The sequence below is a fragment of the Talpa occidentalis genome, unplaced genomic scaffold, assembly GCF_014898055.3.
Source record: "Talpa occidentalis isolate TD23 unplaced genomic scaffold, MPIMG_talOcc4v2.1 talOcc4.3, whole genome shotgun sequence".
Classification (NCBI taxonomy): Eukaryota; Metazoa; Chordata; class Mammalia; order Eulipotyphla; family Talpidae; genus Talpa; species Talpa occidentalis.
The window spans coordinates 6,303,146-6,326,344 of NW_023603184.1; the positions used below are offsets into that span (position 1 = coordinate 6,303,146).

At 49.4% G+C, this 23,199-nt stretch overlaps 1 protein-coding gene across 2 annotated transcripts in view; it reads right to left on the minus strand.

Annotated features, from left to right (window-relative positions):
- The window catches only part of PRDM11 (PR/SET domain 11), a 99,523-nt gene extending 85,617 nt beyond the window's left edge, over nt 1-13,906 (minus strand). For both annotated transcript variants that reach the window (XM_054699249.1, XM_054699250.1), the window contains exons 1-3: nt 13,763-13,906; nt 1,562-1,646; nt 390-517 (exon numbers count right to left, since the gene is read on the minus strand). In XM_054699249.1, coding sequence (XP_054555224.1) covers nt 390-392 — 3 coding nt within the window. In that variant the 5' untranslated portion in view covers nt 393-517; nt 1,562-1,646; nt 13,763-13,906. The remainder of the gene's footprint in view (nt 1-389; nt 518-1,561; nt 1,647-13,762) is intronic.
- Nucleotides 13,907-23,199: the final 9,293 nt, after the last annotated feature.

Sequence of the window (23,199 nt, forward strand, 5' to 3'; positions counted from 1 at the left end):
CTGAAAACACCAAAAACTCCCTTTTCCAGTGCTATAGATTGAATATTTGAGGGGTAGAGGTTGCGCTTTTAAATAAGAGGGTGCTAATGAGAAGGTGATATATGAGTAAATCCTGGTGGAAGTGAGGGGGCCTGCTATGGAGATAGTTGAAAGTATTCTAGGGTGCAGGAACCACCAATGCAAAGGCCCTGTTTGTGCCACCAAATTCATATGTTGAAACCTAACCCCTAAGGTCATAGTCTAGGGAGCTGGGGCCTTTGGGAGGTTCTTATGTCATGAGGATGGAGCACTCTCGAATGGGATTAGCCTTCTTACAAAAGCAACTAGAGAGTTTGCAGCTTCTACCATGACAGAGACAATCATGCATCAGTCCCCAAGTGGGTTCTCACCATATACTGAATCTGCCGCAGTGTGAACTTGATCTTGATCTACCCTCCAGAACTGTAAGAAACCATTCCTGTTGTTTGTAGGCCCCCGGGCTCCACAGCATTCTAATGAGACTAAGACATCCAGCCTCCTGTAAGAAAGCCACAGATACACGTTAGAGGATCAACCAATCAGGTGCATCCCAACTTTGAAATGGGGCCAGAGCAGCACAGATCATGGGCTGCTCCCTGGTAAGAGTGGGGTACAGTCCAGCCAGTTTTCAGGGGCTGAGTTTCCTGGATTGGATTCAGCAGAGGTGGGGAGCTGGTGGCCCAAGCTCTCGTCCTCGCTACACTGGTCGTGATCTTCAATGACTCTGGCTGTGTGCACCCCACACCTGGGTTTGTTTTCAGGGCCCGGTAACAAAGGTGTAGGGACTGTAGGGAAGCATGAGGGGCAGTGTGGTCACTCGGGATGAGCAACCTGAATCCTTTCAATACATTCCTCTTCTGCTTAAATCAGCGAGCGAGCTGTCTATTGCTGCCTGCCACATGGCCCCATGCTTAGCAGCTGAAGACAATACATACCCATTAGGTCAGTTTCCCCGAGGCAGGAGCCCTGGCTATTTCCTAGCTGGTGGTTCTGGCTCAGGGTCTCCTGAGAGCCCAGTCTCATCTGGGACTGCAGTCATCTGAAGGCTCACCAGGGCTGGGGATCCACTTTGAAATTCCCTTACATCTAGAGCAACCAATTATTCAAGTTTGCTCAGGACTGAGGTGGGGGAGTCCCAGCATATGGGAGTTTCAGCTTTAAAACCAGGTCAGTCCACGGCACACCAAGGTGAGTCAGTGGCCCTATTCAAGTAGGTGTTGGCAAAAGACCTGCGATCCTTGGTGTGGGCATCTCAGAAGGCTGCTGATGACACGCAGCTGGTATCCCCCAGTGTGAACTGGAAGTGAATACCTAAGAAGAATGCCCCAGTCCTTTATAACAATCTTAGGGAGACACAACAGTGTATTCCACTGGGCACACAGACCTTGGTACCATGTGTAGTTCAGGGAACAACACATTGATTTGAGTGCTAGTTGTGGGGCGCTGTTTCCAAATGTGTGAGCTTGGGCAAGTCCCCCAATCTGGGTATAGGGTATTGGAACTGATCATTTTTACAGTGCTTTCTCCAAGTCTCACTCCCTACCTGTAAATTAGATTAGAATGTTGGGTCCATTCATTCAAAAGATGAAATATGTTCCTTATGCTGTTCTCTTCTTGCCCATTGGAGACTAGAAGAAAGGAGAGCAGGATAGAGATGGAGGCATCAGAGGGGCTGATTTCCAGATCCGTGAAGCTCCAGGATAAGACTCCTGAATGTCACACATTCTGAAACCTGCAGGACCCCACGGAGATGGAGGAGCGGATGCAGGACAGCTGGGTGAAACCACATCGAGACAGATTTCAGCTCCAGGAAAAATAGAGCTGCCTATGAAATGGAGCAAGCACTCAACAAAAGAGGGCTGCCATTCTAAGTGGCGAGTTTCCTGTTACTGGAGGTATGTAAGCCAGCTTGGGGGTTCTTCTTTGGAGCTTTGATGAGCTCCAAAGTCCCTGCTTTCTGGGGATATTACTGATTCTAGGAACAGTGCAGCCACATGGTGCGGTGCTGGGCACTGTAGAAGGGACAGGAGTCCGGAGATGTGGGTTCTGTCTACTCGCTGTTATTTGGCTGCTGGGAGACTGTAATCATGTCCCACATCTGATCACATCTGATCAGAACCTCAGTCTCATAATCTGTAAAACGAGGGACCAGTTTCCAAGCCAATCCATGTCAAGGAGCCACCTCTGTTAGAGAACTTTTCCTTGGTCCTTGTGGAGATGAAAACCACAAAGCAATGAAGGTCATTTTCATAAAGCTTATCTATTCAATGTAAAGAATTATCTTTTATTCTGAGACAATGTGTTCCTAACTATTTTGGTCTCTGTTTTTATTTTTATAACAATGTGCTAATAGCATTTGTAAAAGATGTAGATATTTTTTCTCCAGTGACCTCATTTGGCGAAATAAAATGTTGATAAGCCTGTAGTAGTTTCTGCAATTAGCTTAGGATGTACATTAGTACATGATATGAAGAGATATAGAAATCACTTATTCATGTCTTCTATAGCCTAACTATATACTTTTTTTTATCAGTTTCTGAGAAAGGAATATAAAATCTCCAAATATGATTATGGATTTGATCTAGTTCTCCCCTTAGTTTGTTAGGCTTTTCTTCCCCCTCCTGTATATTAAAGCTATATTAGGGGCCTCCCTGGTGGTGCAAGGGGTTAAGTGTCAGCACTATGAAGCTATCTGTAGCCACAGCTCTTGGCCAGGGAGCTGACCCACATGGCGCTGCAGACCTCTCCTGTCTCTCCTGCTGCTCCCCTCAGCAGTGTATTTCAGTAGATCCACCCGTTCTGCTCCCCACTCTGTCTCTGGTGAATCCTCTCATCCCCTGCAACACTGGTCTACTCCAGTTCTTGTATTCATAAATAAATCTTTAAATATATATATAAATCTGGGCCTCCCCTGGTGGTGCAGCAGTTGAGCGCTGGGCTGCAAAGCTGCCCGCAGCCTCTGCAGTGCTGGTTTGATCCCTGGCCGCAGGCGAGGGTCCCACATAGCGCAACAGACCTCTCCTGTCTCGCCCGCTACTCCCCTCAGCAGTGTGTTTCGTCAGTCTACCTGTTCTGTTCCCCGCTCTGGTTCTGGTGAATTCTCTCACCCTCCCACGCTTCTGACTGTACCCAGTGCTTGTATAAGTAAATAAATCTTTAAATATATATATATATATATATATATAAAGCTATATTACTAGGTTCTTATACATTTGTGATTGCTATGTCTTTCCAATAAATTGTCACCTTTAATACTGTGAAATGCTCCTTAGCTCAACTGACACTGTTTATTTTTAAATGTATTTAACCTGATATCAATGTCACAGCTCCAGCTTCCTACTGCTTACATAATGTATCTTTTACAATTTTTTTCACTTTTAACCTAATTATATTTTTATATTGAAAAAAAGTCTCTTAAATTTAGCATGTCATTGGTTCATGCTTTTTTAGTCAGTTTGGTAAACTCTAAACTGGAGTGTTTAATCCATTTGCATTTTACACAATTACTGATATAGCCGAATGCAGGACTATCAATTTGCTATTTATTTTCTATTTGTTTCATACGCCCTCTGACCATCTGTTTCTCCTTTCCTGTTATCTTTTGAGTTAATTAAACATTTAAAAATAATACTTTGACTTCTCTTTTGACCTTTTTGATAATCTTCTTCACATGATTTTGTAGTATTTATGCTAGGGATTTCAATATCCTTAGCTTATCAGAGATACTGTCTGTATCCCTTTACATGAAACATAAGAACTGTGTAACAATCTCCTTTCCTTTGTGTTAATTTTATCATAGATATTGCTACTCTATCCATTATAAAGCCCTAAATAATACTATGACTTTTGCTTTATTTATGCCTTTTAAAAAAAAGATTTTTTTATTTATGCATACAAGAACGGGTTGCAGGCCAGAGGTCAGTGGGTGAGAGGATTCACCAGAGACAGACTGGGGAGCAGGACAGGTGGATTGAGGGGAGCAGCGGGCAAGTCAGAAGAGGTCTGCTGCGCCATGTGGGCAGCTCCCCAGCAAGGGATCGAACTTGTGCTGCAGTGGCTGCGGATAGCTTCACAGATTGCGTCCTAACCTCTTGTGCCACCAGGGAGGCCCAGACTTTAGTATTTCTTGAGTAGCAAATCTGCCGGTAGTGAATTCTCTATTTTCATTTATTTGAAATGTCTCTCTCATATGTTTGAAGGATTTTTTTCTGGATATGCAATTCTGGAATTTTTTTTCCCAGTATTTAGAGCCTTCAAGCAGTTTTTAAAGTATCTTTTCAGTATTATTGTTACCTGAAGGAACATTTAACTCAATGAGAACCGTTTTACCATTACTGGGGAAACAAACCACTCTCTTTTGATTGCTATATTTTTGTAATGCATTTTAATAACTTCCATGCAACTTCTCCTTCTTGTCAGTATTTTATGTCTATTAATAATTCATTCCTCCAGGTAAAATTTAGACTTACTTGGGTTGCGCTTTAAAAAATATCCAAGAGAGGGGACCTCCCTGGTGGCACAAGGGGTTAAATCTCAGCACTATGAAGCTATAGGCAGATCAGCAACTACTGCAGCACGAGTTCCATCCCTGGCCAGGGAGCTGACCCACATGGCACAGCAGACCTCTCCTGCTCGCCCGCTGCTCCCCTCAGCAGTGTGTTTCAGTCAATCCACGTGTTCTGTTCCCTGCTCTGTTTCTGGTGAATCCTCTCACCCCCCACACCTCTGGCCTGTGCCCCAGCTCTTGTATGCATGAATAAATAAATCTTTAAAAAATAAATAAAATAAAAAATATCCAAGAGATATTGAATGGAATTTCATTACTTATGTAGACTTATATGGGTAATTGTTGATGTCTCTATAAAATAATGCTTTCTTCCCATAATGATACGTGTCTCCATTGTTTCAGGTTATATTTTATTTGCTAACTAACATTTTATAGGTTTTCTTCATCTAGCTCCTACTCAATTCTTGTAAAATATATCACAAAATATTTGGTAATTAAAGTTTTTATAAGAATTTGAGCATAATATTTCTCCTACTTTTTTTCTACATCCTAACAGTTGGATTAGCCATATTTCTGTACTATGGCTATCAGTTGGGATTCATCCACATGAAAACAGAAAGCACACTAGTTTACCACAGAAGGAAAACCAGAGGGTGTCAGTTAATCAAGCCCTGGAGGACTGAAAGAACACACCAGATACTCAGAGGAAGTGGAAAGGAAGGCACCTACTACCCCACTAGGGGTTAGGGGAGGAAAAAGGTTTTTGGAGGTGGGTCCTACAGGTTGGGGTTCCAACCCTCTTGGAGGGGATGCTGCCTGCCTGGCACAGAGTCCCCAGAGCTCAAAGGAGGGCCCCACACAGCTTTTGTATTCTGAGAAGTGGCTGTTGTGTGGCCACTAATGACCCCTCAGGGGCTCAGAGGTGAGCCCCAGAGAGCTGGGACACTGGCTTCTAAGCAGGAGGCACTGTCCAATTGGTGCTGGACACCTCCAAAGGGATGCAATGCAGCTGGTTTGGGGAGCACTGAAAGAAACTGGACAGTGGAACCAACATCTCCCAGAACCCACTGCCACTGCCAAGGTCAAGAGGCATCACCCAGGACAAGAATGGACATAAGCAAGAAGGAGGAAGTCACTTCTCCTGACCTGTGACATCTGCTCTCCTGCCAGCCACCCTCAAAGGGAAGAAGCTGACAAATGTGAAGTAACATTTTCAGATTAAGCCCAGAACCCCAGCAGAGCATGGGAGAGAGATTCCAAAGGGGAGACATGAAGTCCTGACATGCATTTTTTTTTTTTTCTGGCCCAGGGATGACAGCAACAGAATCTCTCTGTGGGGATACTAATTACTCCTCTAACTGAATTACAGTCTCGTGTGACTCTTGTATAACCTCAAGATTACACTGCAAAATTAACAGTCATCAACAACCCTTTAATATAGTCACAATGGAAAAGAGATACTAAAAAAGAAACTAGTAATATATACAAATATATATATATATACACATAATAAGCAAAAAGAAAACAGGTATGGTGTTTATAGTCCTTGCCTCTCCTCCTGGCTCCTAGGCTATAGTTGATTGTAATAATTCCCTTCTCCTACCTATACCATGTTCCATTTTCCCTTGGTCAAAACCTTCATTGGTTGTGGGGACTCAGAACTTCCTTCCCCAAGAGCTGGATGTCCAGTGGTCCTGCCGCTCTTGCTTGCTGTAGCTTTACACCCACTTTCACTATTGGCCATGGAAGAGCAAAGTGGTGTCCCCAAGAAGTCCTCTGTGTTTTCCATATTGTCCATCCACTGTGGAGGAGCAGCCGGTTATCACTGGCCCTGAGGGTGCTAGACAGTAGCGTCACCCCCTTTTGTGCCTGTTGGCTTAATGGCAGGAAGAACTCAGGGCCTGGATGGGCCCATCTCCGAGTCCCACAGGGAGACACGCCTCTCTTGGGATCAAAGACTTCCAAACCAGCGGGCGTCAACATTGTGGAGCTCAGAATTCAAAATTCTGTAAATGGTTATTGGGTCTGACAGTGAGAGAAGTTGCTCCTATCCGTATTTTTGGCCCCATTATTGTGGACGGGGTGGGCAAATGCCCTACACTGGCTGCCAAATGAAAGGCAGTGCCTCAGCCCTCAGGTTGTGGTCTCTCCAGGAGTATTTAACTGACTTTCCCCCAAGGCCATTCCACTTTCCAACCGGGCCGCCTGCTTCGGGATGATGGATCCCGCAGTAGCATAACTGGTGACTTCCATGGCCAAGTCCACTGCCGACTTCTGCTAGAAGCAACGTGGTATAGAAAATCATGATGGTAAATAAGGTCTTTCAGCAGTCAAGAGATGTAAGAAATATTGTAGGCAAGCAGATGCCTGGAATGTTCAATCAAATAGTGAGATAATGAAGGTGGGAGAGAAGTGTGTGTGTGTGTGTGTGTGTGTGTGTGTGTGTGTGTGTGTGTATTTGCAAGGGTGGGGGGAGCTTGCAGATTCTAAGAAAGGTAAACCTTCATCATCTCTGATAGTAAATCAAAGATCATGTCTAAAATGAAATCAAGAACGAGGATGACAGGCAGGTACTTAAACAACAAAACACCTCAAGTGGTTGCAGGTAGCTGCACTTGGAGAGATGGAGAGGAAGTCCCTGGTGTTGAAAAAAAGGACATATTCCTTTGTTTAAAATTAAAGTTATATAAAAAAGTTAAAGTTACATAAATAGAAAAAGTGGATCTTACTCTTAGATTTACACCCAAAGAGTTATTTCCAAGTTTCCTGCTGCCAAAGGCGCATGCTTCCCTGCAAATCAGAAAAGGTGCCACTGCCTTGGAACACTTTACTGCCCTCTGCTGGACAACTGAAGACAAGTCTCTTCAAACAAAGTGATCTGCAGGTGCCAGGCTGGGTCTGCAGTGCCCTAGGTTGTGCAGCTGAGGCCCCCCCCGAGCCAGCAGCCACCAGCTGGCATAGCCCGAGCTGTTTGTTGAGGTACTTGCTCCTGGATGGCCAGGGCAGCGAGATCTGTCCTCTTCTGGACATCACAGGTGGCTGCATCTGCTGGCCAGATGCTTGGGGTTGGATTGCATTCTACTTTCAGGGTCTGTCTCCAACCTGTGCCATCTATGAGATCAAGAACCAGTGGGTACTTGATTCTTCGCTTTAATCTAACATCGGATGCTACTGCCATCCCCACCTTATGCTCCCCCACCTCCCCCAACTTACACATTTTCTTGGTGATATCAATCAGGGTTGGGGGGAGATGTGGGGAGTCAATGTCTCCACGAGTACATTGTACTAGGGGGCCCCCTGCGCCTAACTCCTACACTTGGCCTCCACTTCTTGGCTGTGGTCTCGGGAGACTTTTCTTTTTTGGGGGAGCAGTTGCCCCCATCTAGAAAGGGGATGAGAGATTCTTCACGCATTGCCAACTGTGTATGTTCTCACCTCCAGGGCTGTTTGCCCAAAAGGGAATGAGCCACAGCAATAATGGACGCTTCAGACAGGGTCAGTTTGGGTCTCCCAGTACCTAGGAGCCTAACATGTGGCTGGCCAATCACTACGCTGGTGTGGAGAACAGGTCTCACGGGGCACAGACACCCCCCTGCTCACTTGCAGCACTTCTAGCTGCAGAGGGGACTTTGGACATCCCTGGGCAGGGTTCAGAGAATATTATGGAATAATATTATGGAATCAGAGACTCAGAAAGGGAAGAAATTCTATGAGACACTGAGCCCACTCCTCCCATCCAGTGCCTGTCCTGCTACCCACCCCCTACCAGGTGGTCACCAGCTTATGTTTACATGCTCCCAGTGACAGGGAGCTCACTATCTGCCCCAGTGGGCCTTGTGCTCTGGGAGACCTGACTCAGAAAGAACTTCCTTCTCCCATCCCAAATCGGCCTCATTTCATCTCGAGTGAGTGCCCGGAGTTTGGTGGCAGGGAGCCCAGGGTGTCTGTGAAGCCACAGAATGAGCCTGCCATCTTCCTGGAGAGTCGCTTTTCTTGAGTGGAAGTAATTTAAAGCACTATTTTTAGATTTAAACAAAAATGGAAACATTATGGAATAGAATCAGAAACTGTGTGTAATTCTGAGACAAAACCCAAGACTTCAAAGAAATTTCACACTTGTGTCAGCTGCTCTGGGCGGGTTGCCTGGCCTGCCAGGAAAATGTCCCTTCTTGGCATGCCAGGCATTTAGGGGGGAAGTTGAGAAAGTGCTGGGGGAGAGGGCCTGGGACCTAGTCTGAGGGGTGCTGGGCCAGGGGCTCCACTAAAGTGCAAGGCAGGCCTGGGAGGAGATAGGTGTGAGGATTTCAAACACAGCTGCTCCGCTCCCTCTTGGGATCAGCTCATCCTTATGCCCACCTCTGGGGTGTGCAAGCCCACCAGGAAGATGTCACTGCATCCAGAATCTATCCCTAAGGATAGGCACCAGAACCCAGGCTGAGCAAGGGCCCCGCGGGCTCCGCAGGATGTGCGGCTGAAAGCAGATGCTGGGTCCTCCACTCCACATGACCCAGGCCAGGGATTTCCGGCAAATTCATCCTCCCAGCCCAGGGGACCCTCCCATTGAAGCAGACTCCAGCCCAGAGCTTGAGCAGGACCTGTACCAATCCAGGCCCCGAGGCCCCTACTTGAAGGTGCTAGATCCTGGGGAGGTTTGGGGGGCCTGAGTAAGAGCCGAGGGCAACTGGGGCAGAGGGGACCCCTCAGGAGGAACTGGCACAGCACAATGTGACAAAATGCACACACGTTGCTGGATACGAGCTAGATGCGTCCTGCTGAAAAGGAGCCTCGCGCGTGGGTGTGATCATGCGGGGCCAGGACTGAGACCAGCTCAGTTGCCCAGCAGCGCTGTGGGTCAGGAGCGGCGCTGGGACCCTTCACTCTGTGCCCAACACAGCACGGAGGGTGCGCAGATCTGCTCACACAGCACGATTTTACAGGAGTCATAGGAAAGCAGGGGAGAAGCTAGTTCGCAAGCCCGTCCCTGCCCGTCCCTGCCCGTCCTCGGCCCAGCCAGGGGCTGCCTGTTTGCATGAAGGGGCTGGTGTGGAGGCCCCGCGCCCGCTCTGGCTTCTGTCGTGCCTGCTTCTCCGCCTTTCCTTTTCATTACAGTCACTTCTCACTTGCACACAAACCCATGCACGGATGTTAGGGGGGCATTTGGGCAAAGGTAGTTTTGTCCGCACTCCTTTTTGCTTTATCAATTAGGAATTTGCCCCCAAATAGGCTAAGATGCAAGCGCTGTAATTACCGCACGGGACATGGCCTGCCCCAGGGAGCAGATGGAGGACACCAGTGTCGAGCCAGGAAGGTCTGACACAGCTGCCATCGCCTTTGAGTCCCTTCATCGGCTGGGGTGTCTGTTGGCATCTTGACCACTGGGACCTGGTCGCCTGGGTATAGCCCCGACGGCACATCAGGGCATCACACTCCCTGCCCCCCGTGCTGCCCCACCCTGAGCATCACACTTCTAACCTGGTGCCTAGGCCTGCATCCCGTGCTTGGTGAGGATCCCATGCCCTGTCCCCAGGGGGCACCCCAGCAGGACTTCAGCCAGCCACACCCCCCCCCAACATGCAGTGCCCTCATGGTCGGCCAGGCAGCCACACTCCGCGGCTCTGCTTTCCTGCTCTGGGGCTGAGGGGTTCAGTCTTTCGGTTTTAACCAACCCATGCCATTTCTCCTTCCCGGGACCTCATCCTGAGACTGGATTCTGCTCTGGACAGGCTTCCCTGCTGGCAGCAAAGCTTTTCCACTCAGGGCTCACTCTTTAGCCTCTTTCTCTGGCATTTCTCCCTCTGGAGGACAGCGGGCAGCCCGGCGTGGGTGTGGACTGGGTTGGAACAGGACAACAGTATCTGGAGAGGACGGCGGGTGACAGAAGCCACACAGAAAAGAGGAACTGACCCCAGACTGCACAGAGAGCAGGAGTACAGGACCACAGAGCAGCGGGGAGCCAGTGCCGTGCCCTGGTGCACCCCAAGAGATGGCAGGGCCTTCAAGGGGAATGACTTTGGGCATCTTGAGGCTGGATCTCAACCTGATGCTGGAAGCCTGGGCAGAGACTCCTGAGCCCAGCAGGCACAGAAGCACGGGCCTCCTGAGTTCAGGAACCAGCTGAGTCCTGAGGTGACCCCCAGAAATCTTTTTCTCCCTGTCTTAAGGCTGCAGAAACCCTCTCTGTTCCGCATGACCCATGGTAAACCCAGGAGGAAGAGGAGCTCAGAAGGAAACCTGGAAGAAAGTGTGAAAATGGGTGACTTGGTGCACACCTGAGACTGTGGCACCAGCTCCTGCCTGTGCCTTGGGCCCCATGTTCTCCAGAGGAAATTGTTAGAATGTTCTGTCAGGAGCAAACCTGACCTCATGGTCTCGGAGCTGCCTGGCCCTGACCCTTGGAGAGAACTCTTGTTTTGTCCACTCTGTACCCTGGAACTTAGCGACAGGCACTTGGTAGGGGGCTTGCAGTCAGTGTCCATCAGAGTTCGGGCGCCAAGCAGAGGCCAGCATGGCCCTGAGTCGGGCCCGCCGTCCTGGTGACTCTCACTCTGGCCACTAGGTGGCGGGCTGGAGCCACAGCTGGTTGATGGGACAGGCCATCCTAGAGGCGACCTGGGGCTGGGAAGCAGTTCCATCCAGGGGTTCTGGTGTGACCCCCGCTGAGAGGAGGGGCTCAGGGGAGGGTCAGTTGCGGCTGTGGGAGCCAAGGCTGTGTGCCTGATTTGAATTAACCAGAGGGCTGTCCCATGTTCGGGGGTGCCCCATCTGTCTGTCTGTCATATACATCATCCCATTTAATCTGCAGCGCCAAGATCTGGCCTGGCTTCAGGTTCCCTCACCCCCAGACCTTGCTCCTCTTTCTTTCTTTCCCAAGATGTGAGGCCACAGCTCAGCTTGGGGCTGAGGTCTAAGCAGGGAGCTGGAGGGTGTGCAACATTTGAGCTTCAGTTTCCATCTGTACAATTGAGAGACTCTCATCCATCCTGCAGAGCCACTGTGAGAAGCTGAGTGTCTTCACCCCCCAGGGCCACTCAGCTCTCACAGCAAGCCCGGGTGGCAGGAAGGATATAAAATCTTGCCCCATTTAGCAGATGAGAAAACTGATCCCATGGTCCTGATCTCTCAGCAGAGCCTGGATGAGGACCCAGATCTGCCTGGTTCTCCTGTTTACCCGACCCTCCCAGAATGCCCTCTTCTGTCTTCCTATCTGCAGGCCACTTGGCCCTTTCTCTCCTGCTCTGCTTGGGAGGGTTCCCTCTGGTGTCTTGTAACCCAAAAAGCAGAGGTCTCCTGGGAACTCATTGGCTAAGACCTTGACCTGGTGCTCTGCTGTGTACAGTGACCCCAAACCTACCAGACAGCCTGACACCTTGGGCCTTGCTCAGCCCATCCTAGTTTGAGGGCACAGTCCAGGCAAAAAGGTCTAGGGTGTGAAGCACTTTTTGGCCAAGCCTCAATTCTTCAGCTATAAATGTAAGGTCAACTCACAGATTGTTGTAAAACTGAAAGTTTAGCTATATTTGTGAGAGTCTGGTGACCACAGCGGAGATCATGACCCTTACCACATCCTTCTCTGTACCAGATACTTGGTTAAACCCCTTTCTTGCATGATCTCAGCCCCCACAAAACCCTATGAAGTCAACATTATTATTGTTCATTTTCAATGGAGGTACAACATTTACAGTGAAATGTACAAGCTGGAGTGGACCACTCAGTGACTTTTTACAACCATGTGACCACTGCTGTGTTGGGGATCATTTCCTGCACCCAGAAGTCTCCGACGAGCCCCTCAGCCAACATCTCACCAAAGGTAACAATGGAAGGTTGAGGTTTTAGACACAGACACACTCTGCATTCCTATTGCGGTAACAATGGTTTCAGTGTACAGCATTATGGCTTGAAATCTGTATTCAGTGCTGCATCATGAGCTCCACTAAAAGTCTAGTTTCCATCCACCACCAAACAAACAGCTGTGGTTGGCATTATTTACGCCCATTTTACAGATCACTCCACTGAGGTTTAGGGAGGGGCTGTGTGTAGCTGCTCATGGGTAAGAACAAGATTAATGTGTCTCTTGTCTCTTACCAAAGCACATGGTGATCCATACAGACTACAAAACCGTCCTTTCTTCTTCCTCTTCTCAACTCTCTTCTCACTTTCTCCTCTTCCCCCTCCAGGCTTCTCCCTTAGCCTGAGGGCCAGCCTCTGGCACGTCACATATTAACCACCAGAGGGAGCTAAAGGCCTGCTTGCAGAATTGAGACTAGGCTTCCAGGACCTGCAGGTGCTAGGCCTGGTTAAGGGTCAGGATTTCTGGGCTTTGATGAGAGTGGAAGTTTGGGGGGATCACACTGTGCCCTGCCCAGCAGACACAGCAGGAGTGGTTCCATACCAGGACCTCGTGTTTCCCACATCACTTTCTGAGTCACTTAGCCATGGACCTCAGTGATGGTAGTCTCCACCTCGAGGCAAACGGCCCCATCTCTGTTTCTTTGATTTTGCTATTCCCTTCACCTGGCATGCTCTACCATCCACAGTCAGTCCACCCAATCAGTCAGGTGACACAGCCCAGTTCAATTATCACCACCCCCAGGAAGTCCACTCTGACTGCTAGTCATTGAATTGATTTCATGGTGTCTCCTATATGATGGCTCAGTGACAGGAGGTGGCTGGATGCAGAGGAAAGTGGTTGTGACTGGGCTCCAGCTGGAGTTCTTCACCTTGAGTTAGCCATGAGGCTAACATGGAGTTAGCCTCCATGTGTTAGCTAGGAGGCTGCCATGAGGCTGAATTTATGTCTCCTCATCTGTGTCCACCTGGCATCTGCCATCTTTAAGCCTGGAAAGCCAGCTTCATGGAAGCCAGGTGGGGAGAGCCCTCAGGGCTGACTAATCACACAGTGGCCCAGGTCATGCAGCATCTTGGCAACAAGACTGGCCTATCCTGCCCTGGGTCCCAGCTTAGTGCTCTCCAGAAGGTACTCCAAGTGGCCTCCAAGTGTGAGGCCAGGGGGTACTGCTCCCTGGCAGGAAGCTCCTTACCAGCTCCCTTCTCTGATGGCACACACACACACTGAGCAAGCCTCCCAGCCAGCAAGTATGTGCAGGGCAGTAGGCAAGGGTTCTGGAAGAGACGCCTCTGAGGGTGAAGCCCTGCTAGGCTCCCATGAGACCACTTACTGTCAGCACTGTCTTGGCCAAATCTTTCAACTTCAGAAACGGGAATTAGCACATTTCTTACCTCAGCCAGTTGTGCGCATTCAGTGAGAGAAGATGAGCCCAAACAGCACCTGCCTGGCCTCAGAGAGGCCTCAAGCAAAGGCAGTTCTGTTCTGACCGCCTTGGACTCATCCCAGGAGAGGGCTCCGCCCACAGAGAGAGGGACTCACCTGGAAGACTGGGTGTTGATTGGTCGACAAGTATGCAAATGTCCTCTGTGGTGTCATCCCAGTAGACCAATGGAAGAGGGGACCGCTGCTCAGGGCCACGTCTCCAACCAATCAACCGCAGCAGGTGTCTGGCACCTGTAAATGGGTGTGGCCCATCTAGGAAGGACTGGGAGGAAAGGCAAGCCCTGGGCAGCCTGTCAGGAGATGGCACCCTAGCCTGACCCCACAGGAAGAGCTGTTTGGAAAGCGTAGGGTAAGGAAAAATGTCAGGCTTTTCTGCCCTCCCGCCATCAGGACAGATGATGGATCCTTGCGGTCCTGAATGCATGCCTGATGGCGGGCACCTGGAGTAGGGTGTGGGCATAGGTAGATTCACCTGGGATTCACCTGGGCTAAGACTGGGCTTTTAAAGTCGGTGTCACGGGGACACCAGCAGAAGCCAAGAAGCAGAGAAAGAAGCAGGAGAAGCTGAAAGAGAAGCCGAGAGAGAAGCAAGAAAAGCAGAAACTAAGAGAAGGCTGGAGAGCCCATAGAGTGAAGACCTGCTGGGGGCTGGGAGGCTAGCAGGCCTCCCAGCCCCCCAGTATCCCTGCCTGCTGTGTACCTGGTAATCCCAATAAAAACCTGCAAAACCACTGAGGACTCTGTCTCCTTTACCCAGTCTGCTGGATCCTAGAAAACCTGCACCGTGTCTATTCCTGCCCTTACAGGAAGGTTGTGAAAAGAGGAACTGGGGTGTCTTCTTCTGTGACACGGGGATGGCTCTTCTGCCTATTTTCATCTTAAGGGGTGCGTGAGGACCAGTGCGCTGATGAGAGGGACAAGGTATTCTGAAATTACAAGCCCAGGACGGTCTTGGTAGTGGGTTCCCAGGAGCAATTAGCCAGTCTGTAATGCCGAGGTTTGCTCTTTTATACTCAAACTTTCAAGTTTCACTTTAGCCTTTGGATGGAACTCTTTTAAAAAATATGACCTATTTCTGAACTTTATTAAATGAGCAGACTTTAGGGCCTCCCCTGGTGGCACAGTGGTTGAGCGCTGGGCTGTGAAGTGCCTGCAGCCTCTGCAGCACCGGTTCCATGCCCGGCCCGCCGGCGAGGGTCCCACATGGCGCGCAGACCTCTCCTGCAACCGCTGCTCCCCTCAGCAGTGTGTTTCATCACTCTGCCTGTTCTGTTCCCCGCTCTGGCTCTCGTGAATTCTCTCACCCTCCCACACTTCTGACTGTGCCCAGTGCTTGTATAAATAAAGAAATAAATCTTTAAAAAAAATCTTAAAAAAAAGAGCAGACTTTAATGTAAGTTGCGTTGATGTATTTTAAATTGACCAAATAATGCCATTTTACTGTGCTTTTGAAAAAAGCTTTGGTCTCTCAGTGTCAGCAATTTTTCCTTACTTCTCTCAGTGTTCCTGCCTGTTAACAGTTCTCCCACCCGTAAAACTGTCTCCCTCTACTCTGCTGTGGGTTTGGGAAGCGGACACCTAACAATGTCAGAACCGTATAAGCAAGAGTAACTGGGTCCTAGCAAGAGGGAGCTCGACCAGGGGGGCATGGCTTTAAGGAACCTGTTTATAGCAGCTGCTTCCTCATTCCTTGTACTGGCTGCGAATCCAGGAGATGTGAGGTCAGAGCCAGCAGTCTTAGTGACAAGGTCATGTCTTCTGAAGGGCTCTGTGGTCGTACCTCTGCTCCACTGTCCCATCCTGTCTGCCCCCGCCCTTCCTCACCTGGCATCCTGCAGCGGCCTGCTGGCTGGACATCCCTCCCACTGAAGGCCCTTGTCCAGTCTACCCCGCCTGTCAATCATTTTCCAGGAGACAAATCTGATCAACTTCTTTCCATGCTCTAAGCCCTCTGCAGTCTCCGAGCACTCATTTATTTATTGGGATGAAAGCCCAGATCCCTAGCTTAGTACAAGGTCCTGCCCTTGGGGTTCCTCTAGTTTTCCACCCCCTCCGCTCCCTGTTCCCACACACTTCGCTGTAGTCACAAGGAACCAACGCAGGATGCTATATCTTTGGGGTTTCATATAAATCTTTATCCTTTCCCTATTTCTTCATCAGGGAAAGTTTCATCCCATGTGTCACCTCCTCCAGGAATTCTTCATTAACTCCTTTTTGGCTTCCCCTGCCATTGTCCTCTAGTCTGCGATAGTGGCTTAAATCATGGATTCAAGAGTCTGACCACCTGGGTGCAAAAACAGCATTCTCTCCATTGCTGTGTGATAAGGTGGGCAAGTCTCCTGACCTTGGCCTAACCTACAAAATGGGACAAAAGAAATAGCAAGTTGGGGCCTCCCTGGTGGTGCAAGGGGTTGAGTCTCAGCACTATGAATCTATCTGCAGCCACAGTAGCATGAGTTCAATCCCTAGCCAGGGAGGTGACCCCCATGGCGCAGCAGACCTCTCCGGTCTCACCTGCTGCTCCCCTCAGCAGTGTATTTCTGTAGATCTGCCTGTTCTGCTCCCCACTCTGTCTCTGGTGAATCTTCTCACTCCCCTCCCCCACACCTCTGGCCTGTACCCCAGCTCATGTATGCATAAATAAATAAATCTTTTTTAAAAAAAAAAAAGAAGTAGGAATTTCATTTACATCATCATGCATCAAGCTCCCACCCCTACTCCTGGCACATTATAAAGCAACCCAATTAGTGTGAGTTGTTTGCTTATCTGTCTTGTAATTATTGGTTTCCAGTCCCCCCACTATTCAAGGGCAAGCACCATATTTATTTAGCTGTATTCTTCCTCCCTGGGGTCTGGTGCAGAACCAGGCACACAGCAGCTGCTCAGTAACAGCCAAATGTGTGAATAGAAGTCAAGCCCAACATTGGCTGGGAGAGTCCTTCGGCAGCACGAGGGAGCATGCAGCCTGGTGTGCGTGAGTTTCCTTGCACAGCACACTTCTCCCTTGCCCCAGATAGTGAGCTCCCAGGGATGAGGGAACAAGGCCATCCCTTCCTTCCTTTGCCCCTGGTACTGGTCATCGTGCCTGGTATACTGAGGCCTAGGTGGGTATCCCAGAGGTGAATCCTGGGTACTGTCCGTGGTGCTGAAGAGGACTGCCAAGTGACTAATTCCTTTGCCTGAGATGGATGTTGGGAAGTGGAGGGATTTGCTTCAGGGCAGCCAGGAATGGATTTTGCATCTCCAGATCTCAGCCAGCACATTTTGTTCTGACATTTCTCTGGCACCTTTGCCAATGACGTGATGTTGCCTGTGCAGCTCTTTCCCCAGCTTTCCAAATTCCTTGGAGAACTGTCATATCCCCCACCTCATCCCATCCCACTACTGCAGGCACCTCCAACCCTGGATGAATCACCCACTGGACTGGATTAAAGGCAATGGACCATGAGCGGTGACCCCAGTTGCTAGCCAGATGCACTTTCTGCAAACTTCTGGTCCAACTATAGGTGGTCTCAACCCCAGCAGCCTTCTGACAGCCTTGAAGTCAGGGGCAGGAAAATCAGGAAAATACTAGTCATGGAGTAAAAATAAATTCACACCCAGTGCACATGATGGAATTAAATGGCCCACGTTTTGGGACAGACACCTAAGTGTGAATCCAACCATCCAGTGTGACCACAGGTGATTTCTTTCTTCCCCAAGCCCCTGTTTTCTCATCTGCTAAGTGGGAATAATGACAGCTTCCTCAGGGATGGTGAGCACACAATTAGATAATATAGGTAAAGTTATGTGCCTGGCACATAGTAATAAGTGGTCACTAAATAGTAACTATTATCCCTTGGAATTCCCTTTGATAAAGCAAAATTTGTTAAAAATTTGATAAAATTCCTTAGAATTTCAGAGTTGGAAGAGATCTAGTTTCATCCCTTCATTTTATGTACAAGGAAACAGACTTAGTGGGTGAAGGGACTTGTTAAAGGTCACATTGGAGGGAAAGGACTTGGGATGGACGTTTCTTCAAATGTGTGGGTTATTGATAGGTTTTGCATGTGGGGTTTGACCACAGGATGGAGGTCAATTTATTCCCTCTTTAGCTGCAGGAAATGTCTTTGATTTAAACCTTAAAACCAAATCCCTGCTCTGTCTTCATCCCATTTACCTCTCAGCTCCCCAACGCCCTGGCAGTTTGGTGTTGTCATTATCCCCATTTTCCAGATGAGAACACTGAGTCTCAGAGGGCCATGCAGTTGCCTCCCTGGCAGGCTTGGCAAGTGGGAGTTCCTAGAGCAGGGCTGGCAGAGAAGGGTTTGGAAAGGACAGCGTTCCTGTTTCCCTGAAGGAGGGGGTGTGGTTTAGAGCAGGCAGGTCTGGGAGGAGCACCGCTGGGCTAGGAGGAGCACAGCAGGGCTGGCCTGCAGTCCTTGCTGGAGCCGCCTTCCTCAGTCTCACTGGAGCACCAAGTGCCTCCTCCTCACTTTCCTTCCTCCTTCCCTCTGCTTTTCCCTCCTCTCTCCGCAGCCCTGTCCTCTCTGTTATTTAGTCCTTTTCCATGGTATCTTTCCTCTCCTCTCTTGTTGCTTCCCTTTACTCCTCTTTCTCCTTATATTTTCTTTCTCCCTGTCATTTTTCCTTCTTCCTGGTCAGGACTCCTTCTCTCTCCTGCCCTCTTGATTGCTCTCCTCCCCCAATACCAGCTCCTCACTGCCCATTTCCCTTGAAGTCTGGGGCAGGAGCAGGACCACCCTGATGAAGGTCATACCTACTCTGGGCCTCCTATTCCCTGCCCGGCATCAGGAGTTAGGAAAACGTGTGGCTACTGCTGATCTGTGGCCTTTGTCCTCCCCCAGTTGGGGACAAGAGACTCATGTTCATTGAGGCAGAGGTGGAGGTGATGATGGTGGAAGTGGTAATGGAGGAGGTGAGGATGGTGGAAAGGTTGTTATAGTGGAGGTGATGATAGTGGTGAGGATGATGGAGGTGATGATGGTGATGGAGGTGATGACAGTGGAAGCGATGATGGAGGAGGTGATGATAGTGATGGTAGTGGTGATGATGGTGGAGGTGATGATAGTGATGGTGGTGGTGATAATGGAGGAGGTGATGATAGTAATGGTGGTGGTGATGATGGTGGAAGTGATGATGGTGATGGAGGTGATGACAGTGGAGCTGATGATGGAGGAGGTGATGATAGAGGTGATGGTGGTGATGGTGGAGGTGATGATGGTGATGGAGGTGATGACAGTGGAAGCGATGATGGAAGAGGTGATAATAGTGATGGTGGTGGTGATGATGGTGGAGGTGATGATGGTGATGGAGGTGATGACAGTGGAAGTAATGATGGAAGAGGTGATGATAGCAATGGTGGTGGTGATGATGGTGGAGGTGATGATAGTGATGGTGGTGGTGATGATGGAGGAGGTGATGATAGCGATGGTGGTGGTGATGATGGTGGAGGTGATGATAGTGATGGTGGTGGTGATGATGGAGGAGGTGATGATAGCGATGGTGGTGGTGATGATGGTGGAGGTGATGATAGCGATGGTGGTGGTAATGATGGTGGAGGTGATGATAGCGATGGTGGTGGTGATGATGGTGGCGGTGATGATGGTGATGGTGGTGGTGATGATGGTGGAGGTGATGATGGTGATGGAGGTGATGACAGTGGAGCTGATGATGGAGGAGGTGATGATAGAGGTGATGGTGGTGGTGGTGATGATTATGATGATGCTGGTGATGGGGTGGTGGTTGTTCTATGTGGTGACAAATCACATCTTGTACAGTCACTCATAAATACATACAGTATGCCTACTACACACATGTACCATAAAGAAAAGGACTTGATTCACGTTGAGTAAGGAGACTGCTGTTGACAAATACCCGAGGTTTCTAAAGACCCAGGGCGCATGGAGCTGAGAACGTGCTGGCAGCGTGGTTTCCCAGGCTGCTTGTGCGTCGTAGGACTTCATTTGTTTATTATTTTATAAATAAATATTATTCTAAATGTGCCTATGCGCTATACATTTTTATATGTGTGTAATATATCTCATAGCAAAAAGTATGAATAAACAAGTTCTATAAATAGAAAAAGAAACAGACGCCAAGTCCCCGCTGAGTGCCCAGGGATGACTCCGGACTTATTCACGGCACCTCTGGCGCGAGACCAGCGCAACGGGTGTCCCTCCCCCAGCAGCCACAGGGCTGGTTCTCAGGGCCTGGGGCAAGACCAGGAGGGAGGGTGGCTGGACAAGTAAACTGCACCCCCCACACCACGAACCACTCAGGGCCCTCCCCATCCAAGCAAATCCCTGACCCAGACACTGGCACAGTCTCTCATGGGGAGTCCGGAGCGCCTCGGAGTGTTTGTCTAGAGACCTGATGTCCTTAAATGGTCGCGTTTTAAAGCAACGTATGTGCCTCCCCAACTTCATGTCCCCACCCGCCAGGGGAGCCGCAGCCAGAGCACAGAGGGGCAGGATAGGTGGGCCAGAACACCGAGGAAGCAGGTCCTGACAGCCTTGGGCACCCCCTGCTCCCAAGAGACAAGACACAGGCAGGGCCTTTCCCCAGGGACCCGGGGGCATCATGGGGATTCCAACTCGCCTAGTTTTGTCTCCATGAGGTCTCTTCCTGCCTCTGGGCCTTGGCACCTGCCATTTCTCTGGCCTGTACCAATCTGTCTTTGGCTCTTCTAAGGACAAGCACCTTCTCATGCTAACAAGCACAGCCTGAGCAAAGCTTCCCCTGCCCACGGCAGTGCCAAGCACCCACCTCTTGCCCCTGGTTATAATTTCTTGCTGAATGAATTAAGTTTGCTGACGGCAGGAGAGGCGGGAGGATTCCTCTTCACAGGCCTCTGTGAGACCTTTGATCTTGGAAGGGTGATTTCTTTTCTGTTTACTTTTGCAGCTACATCAGAAAACCAAATGGTCCTTTTAAAATTGTGTTCCAAGCAGCCACTCATGCAGCTTGTGAACTACTCATCTCAATAGGGTAATCATGACTATTGTGAGCACTTGAGAGCCATTTATGAAATATATCCAAGGCAGAAAACACATTATTTAACCCAAAGAATGAGCTTTGGCATTCTGATTATTTTCTTCCATGGAGCTTAGTATTATTTAAATAGATGTGAGCTTTGATTTCTGGACTTTTTGTCTTTTGGGCTAGAGATATGCAACAGTCATTTGTTAGACAAAGACTGAAATAGAACAATTTCAGTTGGTCAATGAGAAACTTAAATGTGGGGGTAGAAGGTTAATTTTGTTTTCATTTTCTTGGTTTTATGTCGCCAAAAAAAGCAGTACAAGATTTCCTGCTTTTTAATTTCCCAGATGAGTTATAGATTTAGCACAACATTTTTACTGGAAACATAAAAAAAAAAATCTTTCAGCATTTACAGAAGGAATGTCCAGAGACATTATTCAACCGATAGACTTCCTTGTTCCTGGGTCAGGTTTCTCCCTGTGGAAACTTTCAAGGGATTCCCCTGCTCATAGGACAGAGCCTGAACTCCTTAGGAGCCCATAGCCCATAAACCTCTGGCTCCTGCCTTCCTTCTCTGCACATCTGCCACAGCACCACCGAGTGCCACCGAGGCTCCAGTGCCACCGAGCTTCTTCAACTTCCCATACAACTTCTGCCCTGCATGTTCTCCCTCCTGGTCCTTGCACATGCTGTTCCTTCTGCCAGGCTCACTAACCCTCCCGACCCCTAATCATTAGTCTCCTGGCATAATGTCAGTTCCTCCAGGAAGCCTTCCCTGATACTGCTGAATGAGTGCATGATGGCATGCTGCTTCTCTTTGCTCAGAAGTTTTCCCACATGTTTTCCTCATGTTTATCCTGCTGTATTGCCTTGGAAAGTCCTCTGCTTTTTATCTCTATTCTTTACTAGACTAAAGCTCTGTGAGTGCAGAGGCCATCTTGTTTGCTCATTACCGCATTCCTATAGTCTATAGTGATATTTGACCCATGGTTGGTGCTCCATGAGTGCCACGTGAATGAGTTTGATATCCACCAAATGCTGGCATCACAGCTAGTAGGGTAGGCACCAAGAAGATACAGAAAGTACTAAGTGGCCTATGTTGTAAGAGAGGCCCAGACAGCGAGCACCCAAGGGAGGGGAAGGAGGGAAGGCTGCCTGGAGAAGAGGACATTTGAAATGGATCTTGATGGGTAGGTAGGTTTTAGATACGTGAGAACAAGGGAGAGCATTCTAAAAAGAAGCAATGACATGAATAAAGGGCACCGATGTGGGATGAATCTGGACAGGCCCAGGGAATCCGGCAGCCAGAGGTAAGGCATGGGAAGAGGAGGCGGAGTAGGAGAAGGCTAGGGAGGGATCTTGGACTAGATTGCAGCCAAAGCTTTGGAGGTGCATCAGAATGGAGTAACTCACTAGCAAGTATTTTCTTTAGCATTTACACTGATGCTTTAGGGCCTATTATTCTTCACCAAAGGTGTGTGCGCCTGCCCCCAGTGTGGGCACCAGTGTGGGCACCTGTGGGCACCTGCCCCCTCCACTTCCCTCCCTCCCCTTGGCTACAGTACCAGCTCCATAAAGGAACACAGGAATGGTGTCCTTTCCCTGCCTGTAGCCCGCCATGGCTCCCTCGTACCTTCAACATAAATTCTAAGCACCTGGTTCTGGACTACAAGCACCTTCCTCTCCCTACAGCCTTACCCCCAGCTCCTTCTAGGCCTCATGGGGCTTCTTTCACTTCCTTGAATGCTCCCTGCATTTGCTTCTCTCAAAACCATCCTCAGCCTCCACAGGCTTACTCTGTGTATTTTCTGCAGGTTGGAGGCAGATGGCGACTCCTTAGGGACCCTTTAGAGACTTCCCAGGCTGAGTTAAGGTTATTGTTGTCTGTGTATTTAGAGCTCCCCCACTGGACTACAAGGTCCCAGAAGAGCAAAGTCTTGCAGTGCTCACTTTCCTGTCAATTCTGTCCCCAGCTCAGGAGTGCCTGGTTCATGGCAGGCCCTGGGTTCCCAGGAAGTGCAAGAGAAAACAGACCTTAGATGGGGTGGGGGTGAGGTGCCTCTCCCAGCTCCCTGGAGCCCCATGAGCCTAGAGAGGCCCTACAGCAAGGAGTGGCAGTCTCCTTTGGCAGCTACCCCCCGGAGGCCAAAGGCATGAGGTGGTATAGTCACACTTGAGGAGGCCCAGGCATGCTGACTCTGAGCTGTTTCTAGGCAGGAGGAAGGGCTATGCAGCGGTACAGGAGGAGGCAGGGACGTCTCTGCCAAGAGACAAGCAGCAACTGGTGTCCACACTTCAGGTTTGGGGTGTGGTGGGGTTGGGGATGGGGAGGAGGAGCCACCCCTTGTGCTCTGGACACGTGGTCTGACTTGGGACTGTGCTTTCCTGGACTCTGCTTTTC